At 42.5% G+C, this 25,968-nt stretch overlaps 1 protein-coding gene across 1 annotated transcript; it reads right to left on the bottom strand.

Annotated features, from left to right (window-relative positions):
- Positions 1-3,007: 3,007 nt before the first annotated feature.
- Positions 3,008-22,733, bottom strand: LOC143384785 (uncharacterized). Its single transcript, XM_076839914.1, has 5 exons — positions 22,593-22,733; positions 21,386-21,450; positions 14,519-14,669; positions 14,146-14,241; positions 3,008-6,796 (listed from the first exon to the last, which is right to left on the bottom strand). The coding sequence occupies exons 2-5, from the start codon at positions 21,398-21,400 to the stop codon at positions 4,059-4,061; spliced, it is 3,000 nt and encodes a 999-aa protein (XP_076696029.1). The 5' UTR covers positions 21,401-21,450; positions 22,593-22,733; the 3' UTR covers positions 3,008-4,058.
- Positions 22,734-25,968: the final 3,235 nt, after the last annotated feature.

The raw sequence follows: 25,968 nt of genomic DNA on the forward strand, positions 1-25,968 counted from the left end.
CCTTCACACACAATGGGCTAAATGATTATGTCCTCCCCCTTTCATATGTTAAAATCCAAACCCCAAAATGATAGTATTAGTTAAGATCTTCCAGAAGTGATAGGGTCATGGGGATGGCACCGTCATGAATGGGACTAGTGGCCTTATAAAAGAGACCTCAGAGTTACTCTTACTCCTAAGTGAGGACACAGAAAAGAAGTTGGTGGTCTCTAACCCAGAAGAGGCCCTCACCTGAACTTGACCATGCTGCACCCTGATCTCAGACTTCAGTCTCCAGAGCTGTAAGAAATAAATGTCAGTTGTTTATACATAACCAGGCTGATGCTGTCACAGCCACCCAAGGCAGATGGCTTCCACTGTCCTACAACTGCAGCATGTCTACTCTGTGGACATTCCCATACGTGTGTATCATAGGTGTGTTTCTCTAGAGCAGTGTTTTTCTTTTTTTTTTTTCCACTTTAAGCCTTAGAAAGTAATGAATCTCACTTTGCCACCCAAGACAGTGCACACATGCACTCACTCATTCAGCAAGTTTTGATGAGTGCTTACTGCACACCACGCTGTGTTCCAGGTGCCACTATGGCAGCGAGCAGAGGTCCCTGCCCTCTCATGGAGAAGAAGACAAGCAACAGAACACGGGCATGGTGGAGGGTAATAAAAGGGTTCTGCAAAAAAGGAAAAGGAGAAGCAGACAGCTGAAGAGGCGGGAGCTTCATTTGAAGCAGGTTTATTAAGGTGACTGTATTTTCTTTGCTTTGACCCTGGAGTTGCATTGGTTTTCTCTTCAGTTGTGTGTGTGTGTGTGTGTGTACTGGGGATGAAACCCAGGCTGCCTTATTTTTTACTTTTGACAAGGTCTCTAAGTTGCAGAGGCTGGCCTCCAACTTAAGATCTTCCTGCCCCAGCCTGCTGAGTGGCTGGGATTGCAGGTGTATGCCACCACACCCTGTGGCCTGCAGTCTTGATGCATTTGTGTGGCTGCTTGACTGATTTTTGTTCTTTTTTACTGGGATGATTCTTAATTATGCTCGAGAGGGCTGTGTTTTTATTGCCTCTGCTTTACAGTGGGTTTGGGCGTATTGAAGAGCAAGTCCCTCTGCTCTATTTTTCAAGAATTACTTGACTTTTCCTCCATGGCCCTGGAGGGACAGAGGGCAGGAGTCAGGCAGGTGGCTCCTTCTTCTCTTCCCTCTTGGGTCCTGGTGCCCCATCCTTTCTCTCTGGATCATAATCTCAAACTTCCTGAGCAAATCGTCTCTCCCATCTGAGCGGCACCCTCCTCACTGAGGACCTGCTGAGGAGACCCAGGAGTCCCTGAAGCTGCTGAGCCACTTTGCTGAGTCACCTATGTGGGAGTATGTACATGTTTCCCAAAAGAGGGTTCATCAGACCCCCAAGGTCAAGCACCTGTGCTTTAGCTAAGATCATATGAATTCCTCAAGTCCTGGCCCACCTCCACTCCACTACTCACTACTCTTGTCATTTGTCCTAGGAACCAGGTAGGGTGCTGGGACCATGGTGAGAAAAGACAGGGGCTCTCTACCACTGAGCCACAATCCCAGCACCCCCCAACCCGTTTTTTCCCCATACTTTTATATTAAGAGACAGGATCTCACTAAGTTGCTGAGGCTGAGGTTGAACTCGTAATCCTCCTGCCTCAGCCTCCTGAGCCACTGTTGGTCACTGCATCCAGCTTCTTGTCTTTTTTATTATCATTATTCTTGTGGGTGTGAGGTGGTATCTCATAGAGACTTTAATTTGCATTTCCCTGATGACCAATGATGTTGGATACTTATATTTGTTGCCATAGAGTGTTCTTGTAAATTACATAATTGGAGGAATGGTAACTGGAGACTGAACCCAGGCCTCGTGCTTGCTCAGCACACCCTCTACCACTGAGTTATAGTTCAGAACCTGAATTACATTTTTAAAAAGGTATCCCTCTTCAAAGTGAGGATGTCTTATAGCTCCAAATAACCAAAGAATCTTAACTCCAACAGGCTTGGATCCTCTCAGTGGCAGAGCTGATTCACTGAGCCCTGCCCAGCAGAGTGAGGTCTTCCATCAGCTCACAGCCTCCACCCACCCAGCCCTGAGTCACAAGATGCAACCGTGTTCACACCCATGTGCTCTGTGATCTTTACCTAGATGCACAAGGGGATGCTACCAAGCAGGTTCTAAAATTCTACCATTCCTTCTGCCTATATTAACTCATAGATTATTTTGGCCCCTCTTATGTGTGGAGATTACTGCAGACTCAGATTTTTGTTTATTAAAACTGTTCAATCAGTTACAGTCATCCTTCTTGATTATCAAATTACTTCTAATTTGGCCAGTGTAGCCCCTCCAAGCTAGCTGCTGTGTTCTTTCATTGCCCTTCAATCTGAGCATTTTCTTGGTTTCCTATCCAGGAGGCCCCAGGCTCACTGTGGATGCCTCAGGACCCCAAATCACCAGCTATTCCTCCAGAGTTCCCTTTCCCTTGGTGGCAATGCTAGGCACAGAATCTACTGATCACTATACTGGTAACACTTTTTTTAATATTTATTTTTCAGTTTTCAGTGGACACAACATCTTTATTTTATGTGGTGCTGAGGATTGAACCCAGCGCCCCACACATGCCAGGCGAGCATGTTACCGCTTGAGCCACATCCCCAGCCCTGGTAACACTTTTTAAAGGCCCTGTCAGTGAACAGATATGAAAATTTTTTTTTTTTTACATTTCCAACTCATATTTATCACTATGGGGAGTTTTCCCTGAAGAATTAGAGTTCTTGTCACCACTTAAACTGGAAATTTTGGCTCTTTTTTGCTTCATCCTAAAATATACACAAAATAGGTTAAAATAGCATCAATATTACTAACATGGAAATTAATGAGTGACATTACCATTTTCTTTGACCCTTCTTGTTCCTGAAAAATGTTCCAACTAAGGATGCATAGTTATGATACTGGGTTCAAAAGTCTCTGATAATTTCTATGTGGTTGATTTACCAATGTGAAATAACCTTGAGTATTCTCTTCATTTTCACTTTTAAAACCTGCTTTTATTTCCTTTTGCATATATATAAATAATCATTTTCAAAAGTCAAAACTTCATAAAAAGGTATACATATACATACACATGTCCCCTCAACTCTTACATAAAAGATAACATGCTACATGTAGTTTCTTATATTTTGCTTTCCTCAGTATAATAATATGCTGTGGTACAGTACTCAAATTTGTCAAATGTCACTCAATGCATACTGTACTGTTAAGCTACAAAGAAGCATTGGTGGCATCAGTGTGGGAAGTCTGTCCTAACAGTTATTAAGCTGTGGGGCAACCTTTTTCACTGGCAACTGTACTTAGTTTCACCATGAAAACCAAAGGTACACAACATAAGCATGCTACCGACTCACATTCAGAAGCCCTACTCACCTCAGGTCCTCTTCAAATAACTAAAGTGACAGCTTGCTGCAGCAACTTGTGTTTCTCAAAAACCTTTATCATCCAAAGATCAGACACATCTTACATCATATTTTCAAAATTTGGAATCAAGTCTGAAACATGACTTCAGCATTACATTTCCAGAAGCATCAGGAGTGCCCCATCACCTAAATTAATAATGTTCCCTTAGTGTTTTTCTATTTACTTTTTCAATTTAGTTTGATTATTTTGGAGCTTACATGCACATGAAATGCCCACACAATTTCACACCCATATCAGTTACCTGATGTGCAGTGCGCTGTGACCATAAGTGGCTTTACACTTTCACTGTTCACTTTTCCCCGTGCCTTGTCTGCAATGTGCACTTGATATGTTGGTGGATACTAATGTACACAGGATGTCTCAGGGTGCTCTCCCATTTGAGTCCTCTGACATTTAGTTAAGACATGACACAAAGTCTTCCCATATTCATTTTGTAGAGAGTCATCTAGCCTGTCTCCCTTGTGCTGAAGACTGAAGTTACACACGAGGGCTGCCACGGATTACATTCACATCACCTCCTGCAAGTCCTCCTGGTGCGACAAAGTCTGATTCCACACAGGAGGAAGCGGTACATTTATTAAAATTCAGGGAGTCATTCTCCTGTGAATCATCTGATGACTAGTGAGAGCTGCCTTCTTGCAGAAGGCTTTCCCACATTTATTACATGCATAGGGCTTCTCCCCTGTGTGTCCCTGTTGATGAACTGTGAGGGCCGACTTCATACCGAAAGATTTCCCACATGTACTACATATATAAGGCTTCTCCCCAGTGTGAGTCCGCTGGTGGTTGATGAGGTTTGACTTCACATAAAAAGCCTTTCCACATTCATAACATTCAAAGGGGTGTTTCCCTGAGTGAGTTCTCTGATGTACAGTGAGGTGTGATTTCATACAGAAAGACTTGTCACATTCACTACATTTGTAGGGTTTCTCATCTGAGTGAATTCTCTGATGTATGGTTAAGGCTGACTTATAGCAGAAGGATTTCCCACATTCATTACACTCATGGGGTTTCTCCCCAGTGTGTGTTCGCTGATGTTCAATGAGGTGTGACTTCTGGAAGAAGGTTTTCCCACATTCCTTACATTCATAGGGCTTCTCTCCTGTGTGGGTCCGATGGTGTTTAGTGAGGTGTGACTTCTGGAAGAAGGCTTTCCCACACTGTTTACAATCATAGGGCTTCTCGCCTGTGTGTATTCTCTGATGTTGACTGAGGGCTGACTTCATATAGAAGGATTTCCCACAGTCATTACATTTGTAAGGTTTCTCCCCTGTATGAGTTCTCTTATGTACAGTTAGGGTTGACTTGTGGCGAAAGGCTTTCTGACACTCATTACATTTGTAAGGTCTCTCCTCTGAGTGCGTCCTCTGATGATCAGTGAGGTTTGACTTCATGGTAAAGGCTTTCCCACATTCACCACATACATGGGGTTTCTTTCCTGTGTGATTCCTCTGATGGATATTAAGATGAGACTTCACGTAGAATGACTTTTCACATTCATTACATTTGTAGGGTTTCTCTCCAGTGTGAGTTCTCTGGTGTATAATGAGAGTGGATTTCATATGAAAAGACTTCCCACATTCAGAACATTTATGTGGTTTCTCCCCACTGTGAGTTCTCTGATGTTTAGTAAGAGCTGATTTTTTGTAAAATGATTTCTCACACTCATTGCATTTGTAAGGTTTCTCCCCTGTGTGGGTCCGATGGTGTACAACAAGGATTGAATTCATAGAGAAAGATTTGCCACACTCATTACATGTATACGGTTTCTCTCCTGTGTGAATTTTCTGGTGTTTAGTGAGATTTGACTTCACACAAAAGGTTTTCCCACACTCATTACAGTCATAGGGTTTCTTCCCTGTGTGAGTTACCTGATGTATAATCAGGGCTGACTTATAGCAGAAGGATTTCTCACACTCAGTACATTTGTAAGGCTTCTCTTCTCTGTGCTTCCCCTGATGGACATGTAGAGCTGACTTATAGTAAAAAGATTTCCCACACTCAGTACATGTGTAGGGTTTTTCCCCTGTGTGGGTTCTCTGATGGTCAGCAAATTGTGACTTCTGGAAGAAGGTTTTCTCGCATTCGCTACATTTGAAAGGCTTCTCCCCCGTGTGTGTCTTCTGGTGTTTGGTGAGGTTTGACTTCACAGAGAAGGACTTCCCACATTCCTGACATTCAAAGGGCTTCTCTCCTGTGTGGATTCTTTGATGATGAGTGAAGTTGGACTTGGCATAGAAGGACTTCCCACACTCATGGCACTTATAGGGCTTCTCTCCTGTATGGATCCGCTGATGGACTTTGAGGGCTGAGCGATAGCGGAAAGGTTTCCCACAGTCATCACATACATACAGCTTGTTTCCTGGCTGTGTCCCCTGCTGGTCCCCGAGAGGGGACTTCACAGGGGCTTTTCCACGTGCCTTATGTTCACGGCGTTTCTGTCTTCGGTTAGTTCTCTTTGAGTCAGTGAGCTGTGATTTCTGGAAGGTTTTCCCACGTTTACTACTTTTACGAGGTTTCTCTTGTGTATGGGTCCTCTGATGGTTAGTAAGTTGGGACTCCTGGTGAAAAGATTTCTTGCAACGACTACATTCAAAGGTGTTCTCCCCTGAGCAAGTTCCAGGAGCTTGAGTGAGACGGGGCTCCTTGCTGGCATTCTCATTTTCATTGGCTTCCTGGGTTTTCTCCTCCATGCTAACTTGCTGGTCCTCATAAACCACTGACTTCTCACACCCATTAACTTCAGAGCAATCTTTCCTCGTCTGACATTCTTGAGAGATGTCAGGGACTGACATGGCACTGGTACTTCCTGTGGGTTCCTCGTGGTCACAGGGCTTCTCTCCTGCCTCTGCCGTCTGGGATGAGGTGGTGGCTGCCTGCTCAGGGACGGCTTCTCCACCATCATTATCTTCCAAAGGTGGTCCCACAGCTTGAACTTCCTGTTGCTCAGTAAGACCCTCATTACCACCCAGAGATTCCTCACCGTGGTTACACACATCAGACTTCTGCTCAGTCTGACTGTTTTCTTGCTCACAGACAAGAGGCAACTTCCCATGTTCAGTGAGTGCACTGGAGTTCCTACTTGAATCGTTTTTATCAGTAACACTTGGTTCTGAAATACATTTCACACTCACTCCACGTGAGTCATTTTCACAGGGTGTTTTTCCTGAAGAAACAGGGTTTGTGTCCAGATTAAGTGTGTTTCCAGAAATGTTCTCTCTCTTCTTACTCAGTGTGTTGTTGTATAGGAGGGATGCACAGCACAAGTGTTCGTCTGGGGTTTCCTGGCTTCTCTTTATCAGATCACTTAGCTTCTGGGCTTCTAGAAATGAGAAAAATTAAGTGTACATTAAAAACATTAACAAATATCCACAATAGTGACTTGTTATATCACTGAATCCCTATTTTCAGGCCCAGGCTCCTGGGATGAAATCCTATGGCTTACATTTCTCCTTGGTTTAGAAAAATATAAGACACACCTGCTACAGTGGAAGTGGGTGAGTAAAACTAGCAATGAATACACATATATTTGCAATTTGAAAAATATGACCTGCACAGCAGAAAAGAGAAGGGGAAATGAAACAGTGAACTGAGGGCTGAGCACATCCGAGAAACCCACAAAAAAGGATAAGCACAAGAGGTGGAATGAGAAGGGCGTCCTAAAGAAGGACCTCAGGGCGGCTTAGCTGACAGGTAAGACATAACCCATAGAGCCCGCTGTCCAGGTGCCAAGAGATGAATATATTTATGTAAGCAAGGTATCCTTACAAAAATCCACAATCAATATCTCCTAAATAATCACTCCCAAACACAAGTCACAAGTCTGACACATAATTTTACCCCCAGGGCCTACTGTTCTGGCTTTTGCTCCACTAAAATTTACATACCCTCCAGAAAATGTGTGTCCGTCTCTCTCTCTCATCTTTTTAAAATCAGGCCTCTTAGCCTGCATTTTCTTAAAAAATTGGAAGCAGTCACTATGTACACTTTTCATTAAAACAACTTTGGAAAGTATAAACTTTATCCCAATAGCACTTGATAAACAGTAAACTTCAAAATATTTCATACCATTTGTTTACTTGTCAGAATTATAACGTATGCTCCTAGCAGGTGTTACTGTGTCTCTCTCTAGTTGCCTTTGAATGGCTCCAAGTAGACACGTGGCCAGTGGTCCTGAACAACCAATGTGCAGTAGGGTTCCTGGAAACTTTTATTCAAAACCTAGGGTATACTGTTATGAATGATATCAACCTATATTTTTATGACTTGGAATCTATGGGAATGTGATGTAGGCCTATGTACTCAAGAAATGCTTTCTACATAAACATATCTATTAATGCAACAGAAGAACATATCAATTATATACTACACATAAAAATAATAATAAAAGGAGGCCCTTCAAATGGTGACTAAAGCCTCAGGTAATAAACATATGGATGTCATACGGATGTCATGGGATATGATCAAGTCTGAGTCTCCTGAAGTTCAGTAACCAAAAAAAAAGGGGGGGAGACTTTATGAAGGGGAGATTAATTTTTTTTTGTTTTAAATTTTTTTAATTGTAGTTGGACACAACAACTTTATTCTATTTATTTATTTTTATGTGGTGCTAAGGATCAAACCCAGGGCCTCACACATGCTAGGCGAGTGCTCTACTGCTGAGGCACACAACCCCAGCCCAGAGATTAACATTGACCAGAGTAATTAAGAAGCACTTCAAAACAAAGGTAAAGCTGGGTGCAGTGACGCACACCTGTAATCCCAGTGGAGGCAGGAGGATCACCAGTTCTAAGCCAGTCTCAGCAACTTAATGAGGCCCTAAGTGATTCAGCAAGATCCTGTCTCTAAATAAAATACAAAAAAGTGCTGGGGATGTGGCTCAGTGGTTAAGCACCCTGGTTTCAATCCTTGGTACCAAAAAAAAAAAAAAAAAACACCAAATAAATAAAAAAGGTAAAAACTTTAGCACAAACAAGTCATGTGTAAAATAACACCTGGAACATTAACCGCATGCCAGGTTCAGTATGAGCCCTTTCTCACAGATCCAGACTGGCAAACCTCAAGAAGAGGCGAGGATGTTGTAATAATTAGTAATACTGGGCTGGGGATGTGGCTTAAGTGGTAGCACGCTCACCTGGCATGCGCGGGGCTCTGGGTTCAATCCTCAACACCACATAAAAATAAAAAATAAAGATATTGTATCCACCTAAAACTAAAAAAATAAAGATTTTTTAAGTTTTTGAGCAGTAACAACAACAACAAAATGAACACTGGTGTGGTGTTTGTGGTGTGTCTTGAACTGGGCATGGTGGTGCACACCTGTAATCCCAGCAACTTGGGAGGCTGAGACAGGAGAATTGAAAGTTCAAAACCAGCCTCAGTAACTTAGCAAGACCTTGTCAAAAAATAAAAAAGGGCTGGGGAGGTGGCTCTGTGGTTAAATGTCCTTGGGTTAAGTCTCCAGTACCTAAAAAATCAAACAAACAAGAGGTGTCTTTAAAGAGGGCAACACTAGGTTTATAGTAGCCCAGTGACAACACAAAATGGATTGATTTACACTTAATATATATAATTGTCCCTCAATATTAGAGAGGGGTTAGTTCCAGGACTCCTGGCACATGCCAGAATCTGATGCTCAAGTCCCTCATGTAACATGGCATAGTGTTTGACATAACCTACACACATCCTCCATCTCTAGATTTCTTAAACCATCTCTAGATTTCTTATAGTAACTAATACAATGCACATACTATATAAATAGTTGTTATACTATATTGTTTAGGGAATATTAAACAAAAATGTCTATGTATGTTCAGTACAAACACATTTTTTTCATGGCAGGGGGTACCGGGCATTGAACTCAGGGGTACTCAGCCACACTCCCCAGCCCTATTTTGTATTTTATTTAGAGACAGGGTCTCACTGAGTTGCTTAGTGCCTCACTTTTTGCTGAGGCTGGCTTTGAACTCGAGATCCTCCTGTCTCAGCCTCCTGAGCCCCTGGGATTACAGGCATGTGACACTATGCCTAGCTCACATATTTTTGCTCCACGGTTGGTTCAATCTGTATCCAATGGGACCTGTGGATACAGAGGGTCAATTGTGCTTATAGTTAGGAACTAAATGACCAAAGCACAAGAGAATAGGTTCTGGTTTTGAGTAAGGTCACCAGAAAATAAAAATAGTAACTATAGAAGAATTTTCAAAGGAAAATTAAAACATATGAGGAACTACAGAAATCAGTATGATGGCCGGATGATTTTCATGGTTGTCAAGACAGAGCAGGAGATAAAAGGGTGGAGCCTCATTACGTGGAAATAAGGAATGTGAAAAGACAACGTGGAGACGATGTGAAGGCTAGTCTGAAACAGCTCAGATAAAACTGAGAAAAAAGTACAGATGAGACCAGGAGGTAAAGGAGGCAGTTCTCAAAGCACCTGGTAAAGCAGAAAGCTGAAACCTCAGGTGAGGCCCTGGGAAAATGTTCTAAAGAGACAGCAGAAGACCTCTTCCCAGAGGAGTGATCATGTGATCAAGACTGCTTGAAAATGTGTCTAAATTTGTTTTGCACTATTTAAATGTATAAAATACTTAACTGCATGAAAAGTAAAACACACACACACATACACACACACACACACACACACACACACACAACTGCTTTTTTGCCTGCTGTTTGGGAAATCCTTTTTTGCTTCAAGGTCACAGATATATTCCCCCAGTATTTATAGTTATGACTATTGCTTTTATCTGAGAGTAACAGGTTGGGCAAGTGAGAGGGTCATGGCTACCCCCAGGGGGCCTAGTTCTTCTAAGCCTTCAGAAATGCTTTGGTTATTTTGGACTTTGTTCTTCCTTACAAATTTTAATATTTCATATCTAATAATTCTAAAATCTGCAGTGCTTCGCATTTTGATTCTCTGCATTCTACTGGTTCCCACAAATGACTTCTTTCTTCCTCAGGGCCCACTATCTTTCTGTTGTGAGCTTCCTTCTGGTACCCTTCACCTAGGAGTCCTGGGGACTGAACGGAGATCCATTCCTTGAGAGAACATGTGTTCCCAGCAGAAGCACGGATGGATCAGTCCAAGCTCTGGTGCCCTATCCTCATCTCCAAGACTCGCTAACCTGGGCCCCAGATGATGAGAACCTGCACATGCCTTCCGACACCTCGATGGCATATCCATATCCATTTTCTGCTAAGTGAGCACTTCTCTGGCTTCATCTCACTGCTAGATTTCTGTTTTCTCTTGGGCATTACAGATTTCCCTTACATTTTAAACAGTCCAGCCACGAGCTATCATAATTTACTAAGTTTCTAGTCCTATTGCACTGACAAGGCCCTACAGGGGATCTGGTTTACTGTTTTGCTGGGAGTGGAGATCTTAGTCTTGCATGAACTCACACACAGCAAGATTTCACCAACCATCCCTTAGGAACTTCTCTTAAGAACAGTACACCACATTCAGCATTTAATTCTCAGTCTTCATCCTAATCTCTCCGTATCATGTAACACAGCTGATACTCCTCCTTTAATTTTAAAAAAATTAAAATAATACATTCATACAGCTCAAACTTAAAAAGATAGAAACAAAACAACCCAGGAAGAATGCCATATGCAGTGGCACATGCCTGTCATTCCAGCAGCTTGTGAGGCCAAGGCAGGAGGATGGCAAGTTCAAAGCCAGGCCAGGACCCCAGAGCTCAGACTGATCCATCCATGCTCCTGTTATTGACTTTCCCTAGGCTCAGCAACTTAGCAAGATCCTGTCTCAAAATTAAGAATTAAAAAACAGGCTGGGGATGTAGTTCCATGGTTGAGCCAAGTACCCTGGATTCAACCCCTGATATTAAAAAAAAAAAAAAAAAACAAAGAATTCCCTCTTTCCAGTGCTGATCACCCACTAACTGCCTTCACAGGGCACTGGATGACTTTGGTTCCCTGAGCACCTATCAGCAAGTCTGGTGAGTTACTGGTGTGCATGTAGATTACCCTAAGAGAACTGACATCTTTAGTGCCCAAGTCTGCCTACCTTCCCGAGTGGCTTCCTAGCCAAGAATACATCATAATTGTGAGTCTATTATATTCACAAGTAGTATTTTAATATTTTATATATGTCTTTATACATTCATATCTGTATAGATAAGTATATATATAATAAAAATTTCTTAATACATTTGTTCCTAACCTTTTTTCCCCTCTTTCTGTTGCTATTTTAAATAAAATCATTTCTTTTTTCTTATCTTCTGACTGGATGCTTTTCATCCAGGTGAAGCATACATATGGTAACAATTTTGTGTCTCCCTTTTAAATTTTTATGCCAATAACCTGCTTTATGGGCTTATTTTCTAATTCATTCAAAATAATATTAAATAATGGTAGTTATCAGAGACATCTTCATTGCTTTGATTTAATAAGTCTATAATTCCTCATTAGCTATTAATGAGTTTGGATCGACATTTTTTTTTCATCTAGCCCAATTTTACTGTTTATTTTTCAATTAAAAAAGGATGATAAGTTGGTCACAGTGGCACAAGCCTAATCCCAGAGACTCAGGAGGCTGAGGCAGGAGGATCACAAATTCAAAGCTAGCTTCAGCAAATTACTGAGGACCTAAACAACTTGGTGAGACTCTGTCTCAAAAAAATGAAAAATAAGTAAAAATAAAAGGGCTGGGGATGTGGGGATGTGAGAATATGTCTCAGTGGTTAAGCACCCCTGGGTTCGATCCCTAATTTTAAAAAAAGGGGGAAAAATAGTTAAATTTTATTTTAATGCCTTTTGAGCAGCCACAGAGAAATTTTTTCTTCCAGAATATTTTAATACATAGCACATTATCATTTAATTTGCTACTAACTGTATATGCTAATGTTTTATTTGTGATTCTGACACTCATATGTAAATAAAAATGACACAGACCAGGGGGTCAGTAAAGCTTCTGAAGGACCACATGCCAAGCACTTCAAAGTTCATGGGCAACACAGGGTTTCTGTCCCACCTCCTCTACTACAAACTTTTTAAAATGTAAAAGCCATCCTGAGCTCCTGTTTCTGCTGGGTTTCCTTAAGATTTCTTAGTGTTCCATTTTAATTGATCTATTGGCTTGGGCTATTATTTCTTTGTATTTATTAAAAGGCTATTGTAGAGATGACAACACACACCCAACCACTTAGTCTACTCTGAGTTAACATTTCACCACAGCAAGTAAAGTGCAGAAACCTTACAACATACAGATCTTGTGTGCACCACTCTGTTGTGACCAGATGCATCACCTCTGCAGACGTAGACATTGACGATCTCATTGCACAGTGATATGGTTTTCATTGTCAATTCCTAAACTTTCCTTTCCTTTCCTTTTTTTTTTTCTGTGTGTGTGTGTGTGTGTGTGTGTGTGTGTGTGTGTGTGTATGTATATGGCTAGGGATTGAATCCAGGACCTGGCACATACTAGGCAAGCACTCTATCACTAAGCCACATCCCCAGCCCAACAGCCATAAATATTTTAAAGAACTTATAAGAACAACTGCCTTTTATATTTACACAGATATTTATCATTACCATTGCTTTTCCTTCATTTCAGGTTTCCCTCTAGTATCAATTACCTTCATCCTGAAATTTTAGGAATTTTAGAATGACTAGGGAGAATTTTTCCTAGTTTTCCTTCATTTCCATCATTCTTGAAATATATTTCACTGGATCTAGATCCTGAGTTGATGGTTCTTTTTGTTTTGCACTATAAAGAAGATGTTATTTCATTGTCCTCTGTCTGTGGCTTCAGATGAAAAATCTACAGCCATTCAAACCATTCTTTTCCTGCCTGTGAAGTGCTGGTTTTCTCTGGCACCTTCAAGGTGTCTGACTTGTCTTTGTTTGGGTGTTCTGACTATGCTGCTGCGCCTGGGCCTTTTTGGCCACCTCTCTGTTACCCCCACCACTGCTCTCTGGTGCTTCCCTGCCACACACGTGCTGTCTCCCTGCTGCATTCACACACATCGAGCAAACTCTCACCCCAGACCTGGGGCCAGCTGTTCCCTCTGCCTGCAGCCCCCAGAGTCTGGGGACTTGCTTCCTGACTTCCCCCAACTGTCTGCTCAACTGCTGGTCTCTGTAATGGCATTCTCCAGCCACCGTCTCCTGTCATTGCTTCAAGAGCCTTCACTGTCTTGTCGCTGCTCAACACACACATCTGTTTAGTCATGTCCTCCTACTAGCTTGTGTGGTCGACAAGTTCAGGGACACTGTACTCACTACCATGTCCCCAATGCCAAAAACGTGAGGGGCACATAGTGGCTCTTCAATGAATATCTGCAGAATGAATGCTTTAATTAGTTAATACCTGGAGGTGGGAAATCACATAGAAAAGCATTCATGAAAATGGAGGGAAAATGAATTCTAGAGAAGCTAAGAAAGAAGGTGTCAGATGCGGCAGGTGGGGTTTAGATTCTAGGTGTCAGAATAGTTAATGCCCCTAAAAGTTATGCACCAAGGGAAAGCGTCTGTATTTACGAGTGGCAGATGGAAGAGTGCCCCAGGTTAACCAGGCCATTGTGGCCTGCGGTTCACTTACTTCCAAATGCCTGAGGTCTTTATCTAAGTTTCTGAGAAAAATCCAAAGGTTCCAACCCTAGAACTGATTCCCACTGGTTTCTTTTCTTGCCTGGTAACACTCACTTGGATGAGCCTGGCCTGGATGCTCTCCCTCTAATGTCCACGGATCTTCTCCTTGCTCCAACCTGAGGATCACGTCTGGTTTGGTGAGGCAATATCCTGTAATGAGACAGAGGTAGGACAACTAAGGGCTGCCTGGACATGGCAGCCCTGCAAGAACAGGAAGGTGCAACTTCGGAAGTCCTACAAAATGTGCCTATTTGAAGCTTTCTCTGGGGAGGTAAGGACACAGCGGTTCTGGCCATGACCACCTTTGACCCCAGAAATACACACAAAAATATCACCAAGCCCCACCAAGGGCTTTGACATTTTGGCAGAGCCACAACTAAAGGAACAAATATACACTCTTGGGCATTGCTCGGGGAAAACTCCTCACCCACGAAGACCAGGTGGCTGTAGTTCTCCAGTGTCACATCCCGGTACAGGATCCTCTGAGTACTGCTCAGGCATAGCCACTCATCCCGGCTGAAATTCACAGTCACATCATCGAATGACACAGATCCCTGGATGGCACCTTCCTGGTCAATCTGGTGTGATCAGTATTGGGTCACATGAAACAGATGTGTGGAAAATAATTCTTAGCACATTTACTTTGAGAGTCTACCTTGAAACATTATGTAGGTTGCTAATTCCATATCTTATTCTGTTTATCTCTTTATTGGGAAATAAAGAGATAGCATGATAGAAATATCCAGTCAGTGTACTTATTAACTCAAACAGAAAAATTAAGATCCCACCATGTATCTGAAAGTCTTCTAGCTTCACAAGAATATTAAGTTAAATAAATATTTTTTCCCTCCTGCCTTTAGGAGCTTAAATTTTAGCAAGGAGTCATATCATAAGTATGAACATTTAACTTGTTCCAAGGAATTACAAGAGCTATGCTAGAATCATTTACTACCAGTGTGGATGCTGGGCACAGTGGCACATGCCTATAATCCCAGTTACTTCGGAGGCTGAGGCAGGAGGATCACTAGTTGAAGGCCAATCTGGGCAACTCAGGAAGACTGTCTCAAAATAAAGTGTGGAGTGGGGTTTGGAGGTACGAGATATATAGCTCAGAGGTAGAACACCAATACAAAATAATCAGTGTCAAATAGCAGTAGAAAATATGGTCCTGTTTTATATAATCAGGCTGGGTTTCAGTGCATGGGACATCATTGCTAATGTGGCACAATTATGAACAAAGATGGAGGCAAAAAAACACAGAGCAGATTGAAGCACAGAGCAGGATAAAGGAGAGCAGCCGAGGTTGGGAGAGGCTGAGAGCCATGAGGGTCCTCAGGGTACACAGAGAGTAATCTTGATGCAGCCACTAGGTGCCCACACCAAAGAGACCCCCACCATAACTGTAACACATAAGCTTCTCTCCTGCCAACAAGAGGTTGGCAAAGAATGTCAGCAGGATTTCTGCAGAGAACTCATGGTGGTTGGCAGCTTCCTCTGTCCTATAAAAGCCAGGTTTGCAACTAGATGGTGTCATAGACTCTGCCTCAGAAAAGGGTGCGATGCAAAGGTCAGAGAGCTTGTTGTTGTGCAAAGTTCCTGTTTCTGTCTTCCTGAATAAAAACTCGTGAAACCTCTGTCTGACCTAAGAACACCAGACAACTGTTATGTACCCGCCCACCATCATGCAATCACCACACTGAGTATAAATCTAAAAGAATTTCCAAACCTGGGAGCCAGATTTTTAGGTATTAGCCCCTCAGGACCACTGCGGCTTAAATAAGTCTGCCTCCTGAAAATTCCTGAGTGTTCAGCCTCATCTGTCCTGCATCAATCTGGACCCATCAGCACAGCTTAGCACACTCCAAAATCCTTGGCCACCCAAGCAATAAAATGTTGAGCAGCCCCAAGTTATTTATATTTAAGTAAACAGTATGCATCCTGCCCGTGCACACAATAATAAGCCCGATTTGCCTCTTTTTCTAGTTAATCGTTCATTGTAGCAATCTACTGTTTTCTTACCATGTGTCAGTGGTGTGTCCTGCCTAGGAGGCAGGTGTGACTGCTGAGGACAATGAGAAGCCAGCTGACCACAAAAGCAATGACAGATCCCAGGAGAAGCTTCACATTTTACAAGAAATGATACTGCTACAGTAACGTCCAGTGGGACTGTCTGCTATGGGGAAATGTCCTTTCACCGGCACCTACAGGAAGCCACCAGCTATGGGTGGTGACTGAGCACTTGAAATGTGAGAAACATGGCTGAGGAAGTGAATCGTTAATTTTACATTTTTCTTTTCTTGTAATTAATTTAAATAAAATGTAAGTAGCCACATCTAGCTGGTGTCCATCACCCAGTCAACAGTATAGAGAGAAATATGACGAGTAGGAGGAGAAAAATGAGAGGAATAAGAGACCCACATGAAATTTCTAGATACACACACAAATATCGAAACAAAAAACGGATCAAAAAATCAGATATCAAAAAGATCAACTAAACCAAAAGTCACAGCAACAGAAACTTAAACAAAAAGAAGCACCTAAGAAAAATGAGAATGAAAATCAAATGACAGAGCATGACAGCCCTGTGGGACCTCATCAGACAGGCCACAGGGGTCACTGGAGATCCAGAAGTTGGGGTGGTGGTGGGGGGGGACAGAAAATGTATTTAAAGAAATTAAAGCCAAAACTTTTCCAAATTAAAGAAAACTATAAATCCATAGGTACAAGAAGTTCAAAGAACCCTGAAGAGAACAAATACAACTAAAAATACTCTAAGGTGTAGCACAATGAAACTGCTGAAAATCAGGGATGGAAAACTTAGATGCAGGAAGAGAAAGTGCTGCTTTCTCTTTCCTGTTTTTTTTTTTTTTTTTTTTTTTTTTTGAAGACAGGAAGGACAGCAGACCTCCCTCCAGAAACAAGAAACTGCTCAAGACTAGAGAAGGACATTTAAAGTGCTAACGAAGAAGAAGGAGAAAAAATATAACACTGACCTAGAATTCATTATCAAGCAAAAAATATCTTGCCAAAAAAGAAGACAAAATAAACACTTTTACATACAAGCAAAAGCGAGAGCATCTGTCACCACCAGACCTGTAACACAGGAAATGTTGAAGGAATTCAGAAGGAAAAGGGTGCCAGAGGAAAATTCAGATCTTCACAAAGAGATGAAGCAAACCAAAAGGCTACACATATGTGTAAATATAAAAGACATGCCCCTCCGATTTTTGGATTTTCAAGAAGATATTTAGCAACACAAGCAAATAATAATAATGCTAATAAACTCTAGGAATTAAGGACATGACAACAATACAAAGGCAGGAAAGAGGAAATTAAAGTATATGTATTGCTTAAAGGGAAAGTGAGACATCAAATATGTATATGGTACTCCCTGGAGCAACTACCAAATAAAATAAAGAGGTATCCCTAAAATGCCTATGGGAGCGAGAAAAGAAAACCCGAAGGGTGTTGAAGACAATGAGGAATAAATTTAAAAAAATAAAAAAGGAAATGGAGAGTAAAACAGACTGTAAGATGCTAACTATAAACCCACAGTGTCAAGAACACCTAATTGTAAAAGTTAGGCTTCTGTTAAGGGCGGGATCATTAGAATAATAAAAACACAAGAGCCAACTACAGACTGTCCACAAGAAACCCACTTTACATATGAAAACAAAGAAAAAAACTTAAAAGATTGGGGAAATACACAAAAGGAAAACACAAATCAAAAGAAAGCTGCAGGGGATATAGCTCAGTTGGTAGAGTGCTTGCCTCCCAGGCACAAGTCCGTGGGTTCAACCCCCAGCACCACACACCCCCAGTGGTTCAGGAGTCTGAGGCAGGACGATCACAAGTTCAAAGCCAGTCTCAGCAATAGCGAGGCACTAGGCAACTCAGTGAGACCCTGTCTCTAAATAAAATACAAAATAGGGCTGGGGATGTGGCTCAGTGGTCAGTGCCCCTGAGTTCAATCCCTGGTGCCCAAAAAAAGAAAAGAAAAAGAAAAAAGAAAGCTGCAGTAACATATTCTCATCAGCCTAAAGAGAAGTCAATGTGAGAAACTCTCCAGGTATAAGAGGGACATAGAGGTCAATTCAGCATGTGATGTAACAATGCTACATGTGTTTGGACCTAAAAACAAAGAAAGGCTGTGCCCAACAACCCAGGGACCTGTCATAGGCCTTACCTCCAGAAGATTCCACAACTTCCCAAACACTGTGGAATCTTCTGGAGTGAGACCAAGCCTTTAACACCTGGATGATCGACATCCAAGCTAAAGCACCATATTATTTTCTCAATGCAGAAAAAGAATCTGACAAAACTCAACATTGATTCCTAATTAAAAAACAAAAACAGCAACAAAAAAAAAAAAACTGTCAGCAAATGGTATAAGAAAAAAAAACGGGAACTTTCTCAAAGTGATAAAAAAGGCATCTATGAAAAGTCTGTATCTGCCATCACAGAAGAAATCACAAATTTAAATACTCAGTCCTATACCCTTAAGATTAAAAATAAAAGCAAAAGGCCAGGCAATGGTGGCACACACCTGTAATCCCAGCCACCTCGGTGGCTGAGGCAGGAGGATCACAAATTCAATGCCAGCCTGGACAACTTAGCAAGAAAAAGCGAGAAAGTCTGGGGAGCACAAATCTTAACACAAAAATAAAGACCATAAAACTGCTAGAAGAAAACATGAGAGAAAATTCAATGGCCTTGGCTCTGGCAAAGATTTCTTAAATATAGTGATTGGGGGGGGGACATTAATTATCAATAATCAAAACAATGTATCAAACTGTATACCATCAAAATGAAAACCTTTTATTGTTTAAAAAATACTGATTATTAGATATGAAAAATGACAAACCCAAAACTAATATAGTCTGGGAAAGGGGAATGCAGAGAAAAGCAGCACATTGGTGGCACTGATTCTTTCCCAGTGACAGAACAATCCCTAGAGAGGAAGCCAAAGCTTTATCTTTCCCCAAATAAATCCTTTCCCAGTGACAGTGACAAAGGGACCCTGAAGGGAAAGAGAGAAGCTCTGAATGCTGACCCCAGACCCCCCATTCTTCTCTAAATAAAAATGTTGCCCAGTAAAAACAAATTTTCAAATTCTCATAATCCTGTTTCCTGAGCACCCAAAACTGACCACTGACCCTGGACTCCCTCCCATTTCACCCAGTAAAACAGACACCAAATTCCTAAGTGTCCCAAACTGACACGCTTGTTCAGTCATATCGCAATATAGGAGCCCAGTCCTTTTCATTGTCCAGTGGCTCATTTTCCTTCAGGAGAGTGAGTCCACCGGCGTCGACCTGTTCCTGCATGACACCTTGTCCCTGAATAAACAGCTGATCCATGAAGTTTGCATCCGGCCCAGTCCTTTTGTGCTAACACTGAAAAGATAAAAAGGCAAGCCACAAACAAGGAGAAATATTTTTAAAAATGGTATCTAGTTGGGTATGGTGGTGCACCTCTGTAATCCCAGCGACTTGGGAGGCTGACGCAGGAGAATCACAAATTCAAGGCCAGCCTCAGAAACTTAGCAAGACCCTAAGTAACTTAGTGAGACCCTGTCTCAAAATAAAAAAGGGCTGGGGGATGGAGTTGTGGCTCAGTGGTAGAACACTTGCCTAGCATGTGTGAGGCCCTGGGTTCGATTCTCAGCACCACATAAAAATAAGTAAATAAAATAAAGGTATTTAAAAAAAAAAAAGATTGTGTTTAAAAAAAAATTAAAAATAAAATAAAAAAGGGCTGATGATGTGGCTCAGTAGTTTAGCACTTCTGGGTTCAATTCCTATACCCCCCCAAATGTGTGTGTGTGTGTGTCTGTGTGTGTGTGTGTGTAACATATATGTGAAATATGATGACCAAATTAGATTGATTCCAAGAATGCAAGAGTGGGTTAGTATTTGAAATGTGATCAATGAAATTAAGCTTAGAGAATAAAGGAAAAAGTACATAATCTACAAGGGAACACTAGATAAAATTGAACACCCATTCATGATAAAACCTTAACAAATTAAGAAAGAAACTGCCTTAACCTGATTAAACAACCAATATACTTAATGATGAAATATGGAAAATTCTTCCCCAGACACTGAGAAGGAGACAATAATTTCAGCTTTAATTTGTAAGGTAAAACAATAAGGATTCCAGAAGAAACAAATACTTTCAGAACCTTGGGATAGGAAGCTACTTTATAAAGAGGATGCAAAAAAGACCTACTCCTAAAGGAAAAGAAAGCCACACCCCGTTAAAATTAGGAATTTCTGTTAATCAAGTCAACATTAAGAAAGTAAAGAGTCAAGAATTTTCTCTAGTACTGTGTGTCTTAGTCTGTCTCCTGCTGTGAGAATCCCTGGACTGGGTAACTGTGAAGAACAGAGATTTATTCAGCTAGTGATTCTGCAGTCTGGTGAGGGCCTCCTAATACCTCTTAACACTGTTATAATGGCAATTAAATTTCAGCCCACATTGTGGAGGGAACATTCAAACCACGTATAAATGACAAAGCACACCTCTTAGGACTGCATAGAGAGTTCCCATTAATTTATACACTCTGTCAGAAAAACAAGCAAAAGATATGAACAGGAGCCTCACAAATAAGGGTATTCAAATGACTCAGACTGAGGGAAGGTGTTGAACACACTAATGAAAACTGCACCCTGGAAGACCAAAACAGCACTCAGAGATGAGAATGGAGAGCCCAAATCTCCTGGGTGGCCACTCGGCTCAGATAGGGCATCCATTCAGTAAGAGTCTGCTTCCAAACAAGATCAAGGTGACCACATGTTTAGTCCACCCACAAGTGTGTAATGAGCACAGAGGACGCAGCCCAGGGAGAGGACCTTCAGAACACTCTCTACTGAGTCCGGAATGCTTTGGCCCCCAATATGATCTGAGTTCTACCCTCCACTTAGAACAAAGAACAATCACAGGCAACAGGCAGGTTTATTACAGGGTTCTCCACTCCATGAAGTCCTTTAAGCACTTCAAAGCAGGAAGTCCTGCCCAGAAAGTCCTGTCCCAGGAGTAACTGTTTGGTCTCTGCTGAATACCATTTGCAGATTAGGATGATGCTGAACTTCCATGACTGTGGGATCATGACCTACAAAGATCTACTAGTGCCTTGCCTGTTCATCACTGGCCACTCGCTCACCTGACCCTGAAGTGGCTTTTTAAAATGTTCATCTTAATATACAAACACTTATAAAATATCATACCAAAAACACTTATAAAAGCCATGAAATCTCACAGCAGCTAAATAGGAAGAAAAGAAACAATTCACCTGAGATTTGTTCATTTTCTGATATTCCTCTAAGAGCTCAGAAACCTGTTCTTCAAAGAGCAAACCTAGAAGAGGAGGAAAGAGGAAAAGAATGAGATCTGTCAGGGCTGCACTTGCTAAGTTCTCCCTAAAACCCCTACACACCCGCTTGCGACCTTTGATTCTGCACAAGGACAGCAGGGAAACATCCCCACGTCCCTTTGCCACTCCAATCTGATTTCATGAAGTTTAATTAAGCCTATAATGCTTATCAGTGCATGTCCCCTCTCACTAATACATATTTGAAACAGAAGGCCAGCATCTCAGGAGATGACCTACCACACCTACATGAAAACTGAGTTGCAGTTTGGGGGTGGGCAGCTTCAAGGCTGTACTTTTACTATGAATAATGTTAATACTCAAATACGAGAATCCACATAAAGTTTTTGGGGAAAGCCTAGGTGTTATAAGAATAGATCTTTTATAAAAACTGTCGGTTCTAATTTGACTGTAGGTGGCTAGGGACATAGCTCAGTTGGTAGAGTGCCTGCCTTCCATACACAAGGCCCTGGGTTCAATCCCTAGCAATACACACACACAAAAGTAAATCTAATTTGACTGTAGTTTCCCAAAAGGATCTTTTAATTGCAATATATTTCAATTTTACTCTGTGGATAGCATTGGCGTACTCAGACTTCTATTCAGGAGCTACTAATCTGAAACAAATCATTTCCCATTTGAGGTCTCGCCCCACCCACACACACACATTTTTTTTTTTCTTTCCTTCTTTCAAAATAGAGAAAATTGATAGCCTGGCAAACCTTCCCTAGGCTACTCCTCCTCTGACCCCATAAGGTCAAGAAAGACTAAATCCACCACATCTCTGGTGCCAGACTTGGTGATGGTGGTTAACAGCTGCCTGGCTTCTGTAAAGAATTAGAGGCGAATAAAGGCGGGGGCGGGGGGGGGGGGGATGCTGTTTAGGGTAAACTAAAGATAGAAGCTTCCCCTGAGCATCCTGCCAAAGAGTGAGGTGGCCTTTCTCGAACTATCTGGCCCTGGCCACCACTCAGTCCTGTCTGCCAAATGACTCACAGTCTTTAATGGCTTCCGAACGTGGTGAAATCACTCAAGCCTCATCCCTTTTCTAGGTCTCTTCGGCCCCTTTTCAGAAACTCTTGACAGATCTCGGGTCAGAGGTTTGAGGGGTCGGGGGTGTCTGTCATACCTGTCCCTGAAGCCCCCTCCTCATCGCAGTAATTGCTTTGTTCCAGCAGGGTCCAGGGCGCAAACTCACTTTGGCTGGAACTTTCCCGGGGGCCCCAGATGTGTTTAAGAATACAGTTCCAGAAACCTGAGGCCGTAGCGTCCACAATCACAAAGCAGGACCGTTAGGGACAAAGCCAGGCTGACCACGTCCCAGGGCTGGACGCCCTGGGCAGCGCAGAAGCGCCGCAGTCCACCGGGCAGACGCTTCTACCGAACAGGTCCGGGAAGGTGCAGGACTAGTGCAGAGCAGCCCGGAGACCCAGGAAGCCCGAGCGCCGCAGATGTAACAGCCGAGGCGCGGCCGCCAGCGCTGTACAGGGACGCCAGCTGCCCGAGCGCGGGCTCCGCCAGCCTGCCAACTCCTGCCCCGCAGCGCGCGGCGAGGACACCTGTTCCACCTCACCTGCCCGCCGCCGGCCGGAATCCGCAGCTGCTGGCCGCCGGTTCGGAGCGCGCGGACTTGGAGCGCGTCGCCTCCGCAGCGGCCGCGGACTAAGACCCCCACCCCTCCGCGCGCGCCGGGCCTCCTGCGACCCTACGCGGGGCCCACGGCCCCGCTAGGGAAGGCTGCCATTCCGCGCTCCGCGCGTGCCCTCCCCACAGCCTCAGAGGCTCACCCGCTGCCCCGCGCGCCACCGCGTCCCTCCAGGCCGAGACCCTGAGGAGCGAGCGCCTGCGCACAGAACCCCACCCGCTCCCGACGGGCCCGGTGCGGAAGGCTCCGCCCATGGGCGGGGCCAGTGCAAGCCCGCCCCTCTTTGCCAGTCTGGGCGGGGTCTCTGCACACCCCCTGCTCCCGCTCTTCACCCCTTTTCATTGCTGCTCTCACATCTACGAGATTACCTCATCCCTCACACCCCAGTTCACCCCAGCCCTCTCCGCATCCTGACAACCCCCATCCCTTCACCCCACATCCCCTCCCTGCTCTCCCTTCACCCCACATCCTCTCCACCCTCTCCCATTCCCCCGGGTCCCTTCCCTCTTCTCCCTTGCCCCACATCACCTCCACCCCGCTCCCCTCCTCCTCGTCCGCAGGTCTCCCCGCAGCCTCCAAGCTTGGGAGAGATTCAGGAATGCAGGTGAAAATGTAATCAAATTAACCCAGCCAAGTAGTTATTTTTAAATGTGAATGAAAAAGAAAGGGAAGACAAATTTCAAAAAGCAATACATGAAAATTGAAGGTATATCAAAAGGCCCTCAAACGAAAAGAAGAAAGAGAGGCTGAGGATGTGGCTCAAGCGGTAGCGCGCTCGCCTGGCATGCGCAGGGCGCTGGGTTCGATCCTCAGCACCACATAAAAATAAAGATTAAAAAAAAGATCTCTCTCTCTTAAAAAGAAGAAAGAGGATGTTGTTACGTATCTCTCACGGAGAGAGTGGTGTTGACCCCTCTTAGGCACGCACCTGACATTTTTAACATGAAATAAGTCAACAAAAGATCCTAAGAAGCCCGAGAAGAGGTTTGGGACAAAGGCGAACTGGAAGGACCTCTAGTGGGAAAGTTCACGTTCACTAACCAGTTTGCACTCTCAACACGGTTAAGGCTAAATCCCGGCTTCACACTTTACAGAGAAAAAAATTTACTTGGATCCCACATTTTAAAGTTCAAAAGTAAATTCCTAAAACAAAAGTGAATTTTATAATATAACATCCATCAATGGGGATGAAACAGAATGAGAAATCATTAAGCCAAAACGGATTTTTATTTTAGAAAATTAAACCTTTCCCTTCCGTTTAAAAAAACGGAACAAAGTTTAGAGACAAACTAGGAAAGGCTCTTTGTAACACACATGAGAAGCAAAGGCTTTATCACCTGAATTTATAAATAGCTCTTATAAATCAATGAAAAGGTCAGCATTATCATCTAGCTCATTAGTGAGAGAAATGGAAAGGAATAAAAGACAAAATGCAAATGAACAATAAACATATGAGAAAGTTCATCGTGACAAAGAAAAAAATATTCACCAAATATTTTTGGAAAGTAAAATTTAAAGAGAATTAAAATTATAGTACTATTCAGGGTAGGTACAGATTTAAAGAAATATTCACTTCCCTGGTGACAATTATAAAGGTAATTTTCACAAACTTTCTGGAACCTACTCTGTATCAATAATAAAAATATCCTTTAACCTAGCAATTCCACTTCTAGGAGTGGATATTAATGAAATAATTGTCCAAAGATGTATGTAAGAATATTGTTCACAGTTTAATGACAGAAAAAAAAAATGGAACTTAAATTTAGACAATTTGGGGCTGGGGATGTGGCTCAAGTGGTAGCGCGCTCGCCTGGCATGCGTGCGGCCCGGGTTCAATTCTCAGCACCACGTACAAAGAAAGATGTTGTGTCCGCCGATAACTAAAAAATAAATATTAAAACACTCACTCTCTCTCTCTCTCTCTCTCTCTCTCTCTCTCTCTCTCTCTCTCTCTCTCTCTATCCCCTCTTTCACTCTCTCTTTAAAAAAAAAAAAAAATTTAGACAATTTATCTGGGTGTGGTGGAGCATGCTTGTAATTCCAGCAACTCTGGAGGCTGGGCCAGGAGGATGGGGAGTTCAGAGCCAGTTTTAGCAACTTAATGAGGCCCTAAGCAACTTATAAAGAACTTCATTTCAAAATAAAAAGGGCGGGGGTGTGGTTCAGTCGTCTAGTACCCCTGGGTTCAATCCCTGGTACCAAAAAGAAAAAAAAAATTAGACAATTTAAATGTTTAACCACATGAATATGTAAAAATAAATTGTGGAAGGTAATTCAAAATGATAACGCAAACTAAGCTAACTCATCTGTAAGAATGTTCATAATCGAAATTGGAATCATTATTCAACCAAAGACATAGATAGAATCCCAAGGACCTGGGGTTGTGGCTCAGCGGTAGAATGCTTGCCTTGAACATGTGAGGCTCTAGGTTCATCCTCAGCACCACATAAAAATAAATAAATAAAGGTATTATATCCTACAACTAAAAAATAAATATTAAAAAGATAGAATTCCATTTTTAAAAAATTGCACATATGCTTTTTAGAGAATAAAAATAGATAATGTGTAAAAAAAAAAAAAAAACAGTAAATAGGCCAGGTGCCATGACACTCACCTGTAATCCCAGAGACTGGGGAGACTGAGGCAAAAGGATTACCAGTTCAAAGTCAGCCTCAGCAATTTAGCAAGAACCCTAAAGGACTTAATTTCCATACATCAACTCAAAGGGCACCACACTGCAGCAATGTCAGCTTTGATTTTTTTATTTTTTTTGTACCAGGGATTGAACCCAGGAGGTGCTTACCCACTGAGCCATATCCCCAGCCCTTTTTTGTATCTTGTTTAGAGACAGGGTCTCACT

Source organism: Callospermophilus lateralis, chromosome 19 (assembly GCF_048772815.1).
Source record: "Callospermophilus lateralis isolate mCalLat2 chromosome 19, mCalLat2.hap1, whole genome shotgun sequence".
NCBI lineage: Eukaryota > Metazoa > Chordata > Mammalia > Rodentia > Sciuridae > Callospermophilus > Callospermophilus lateralis.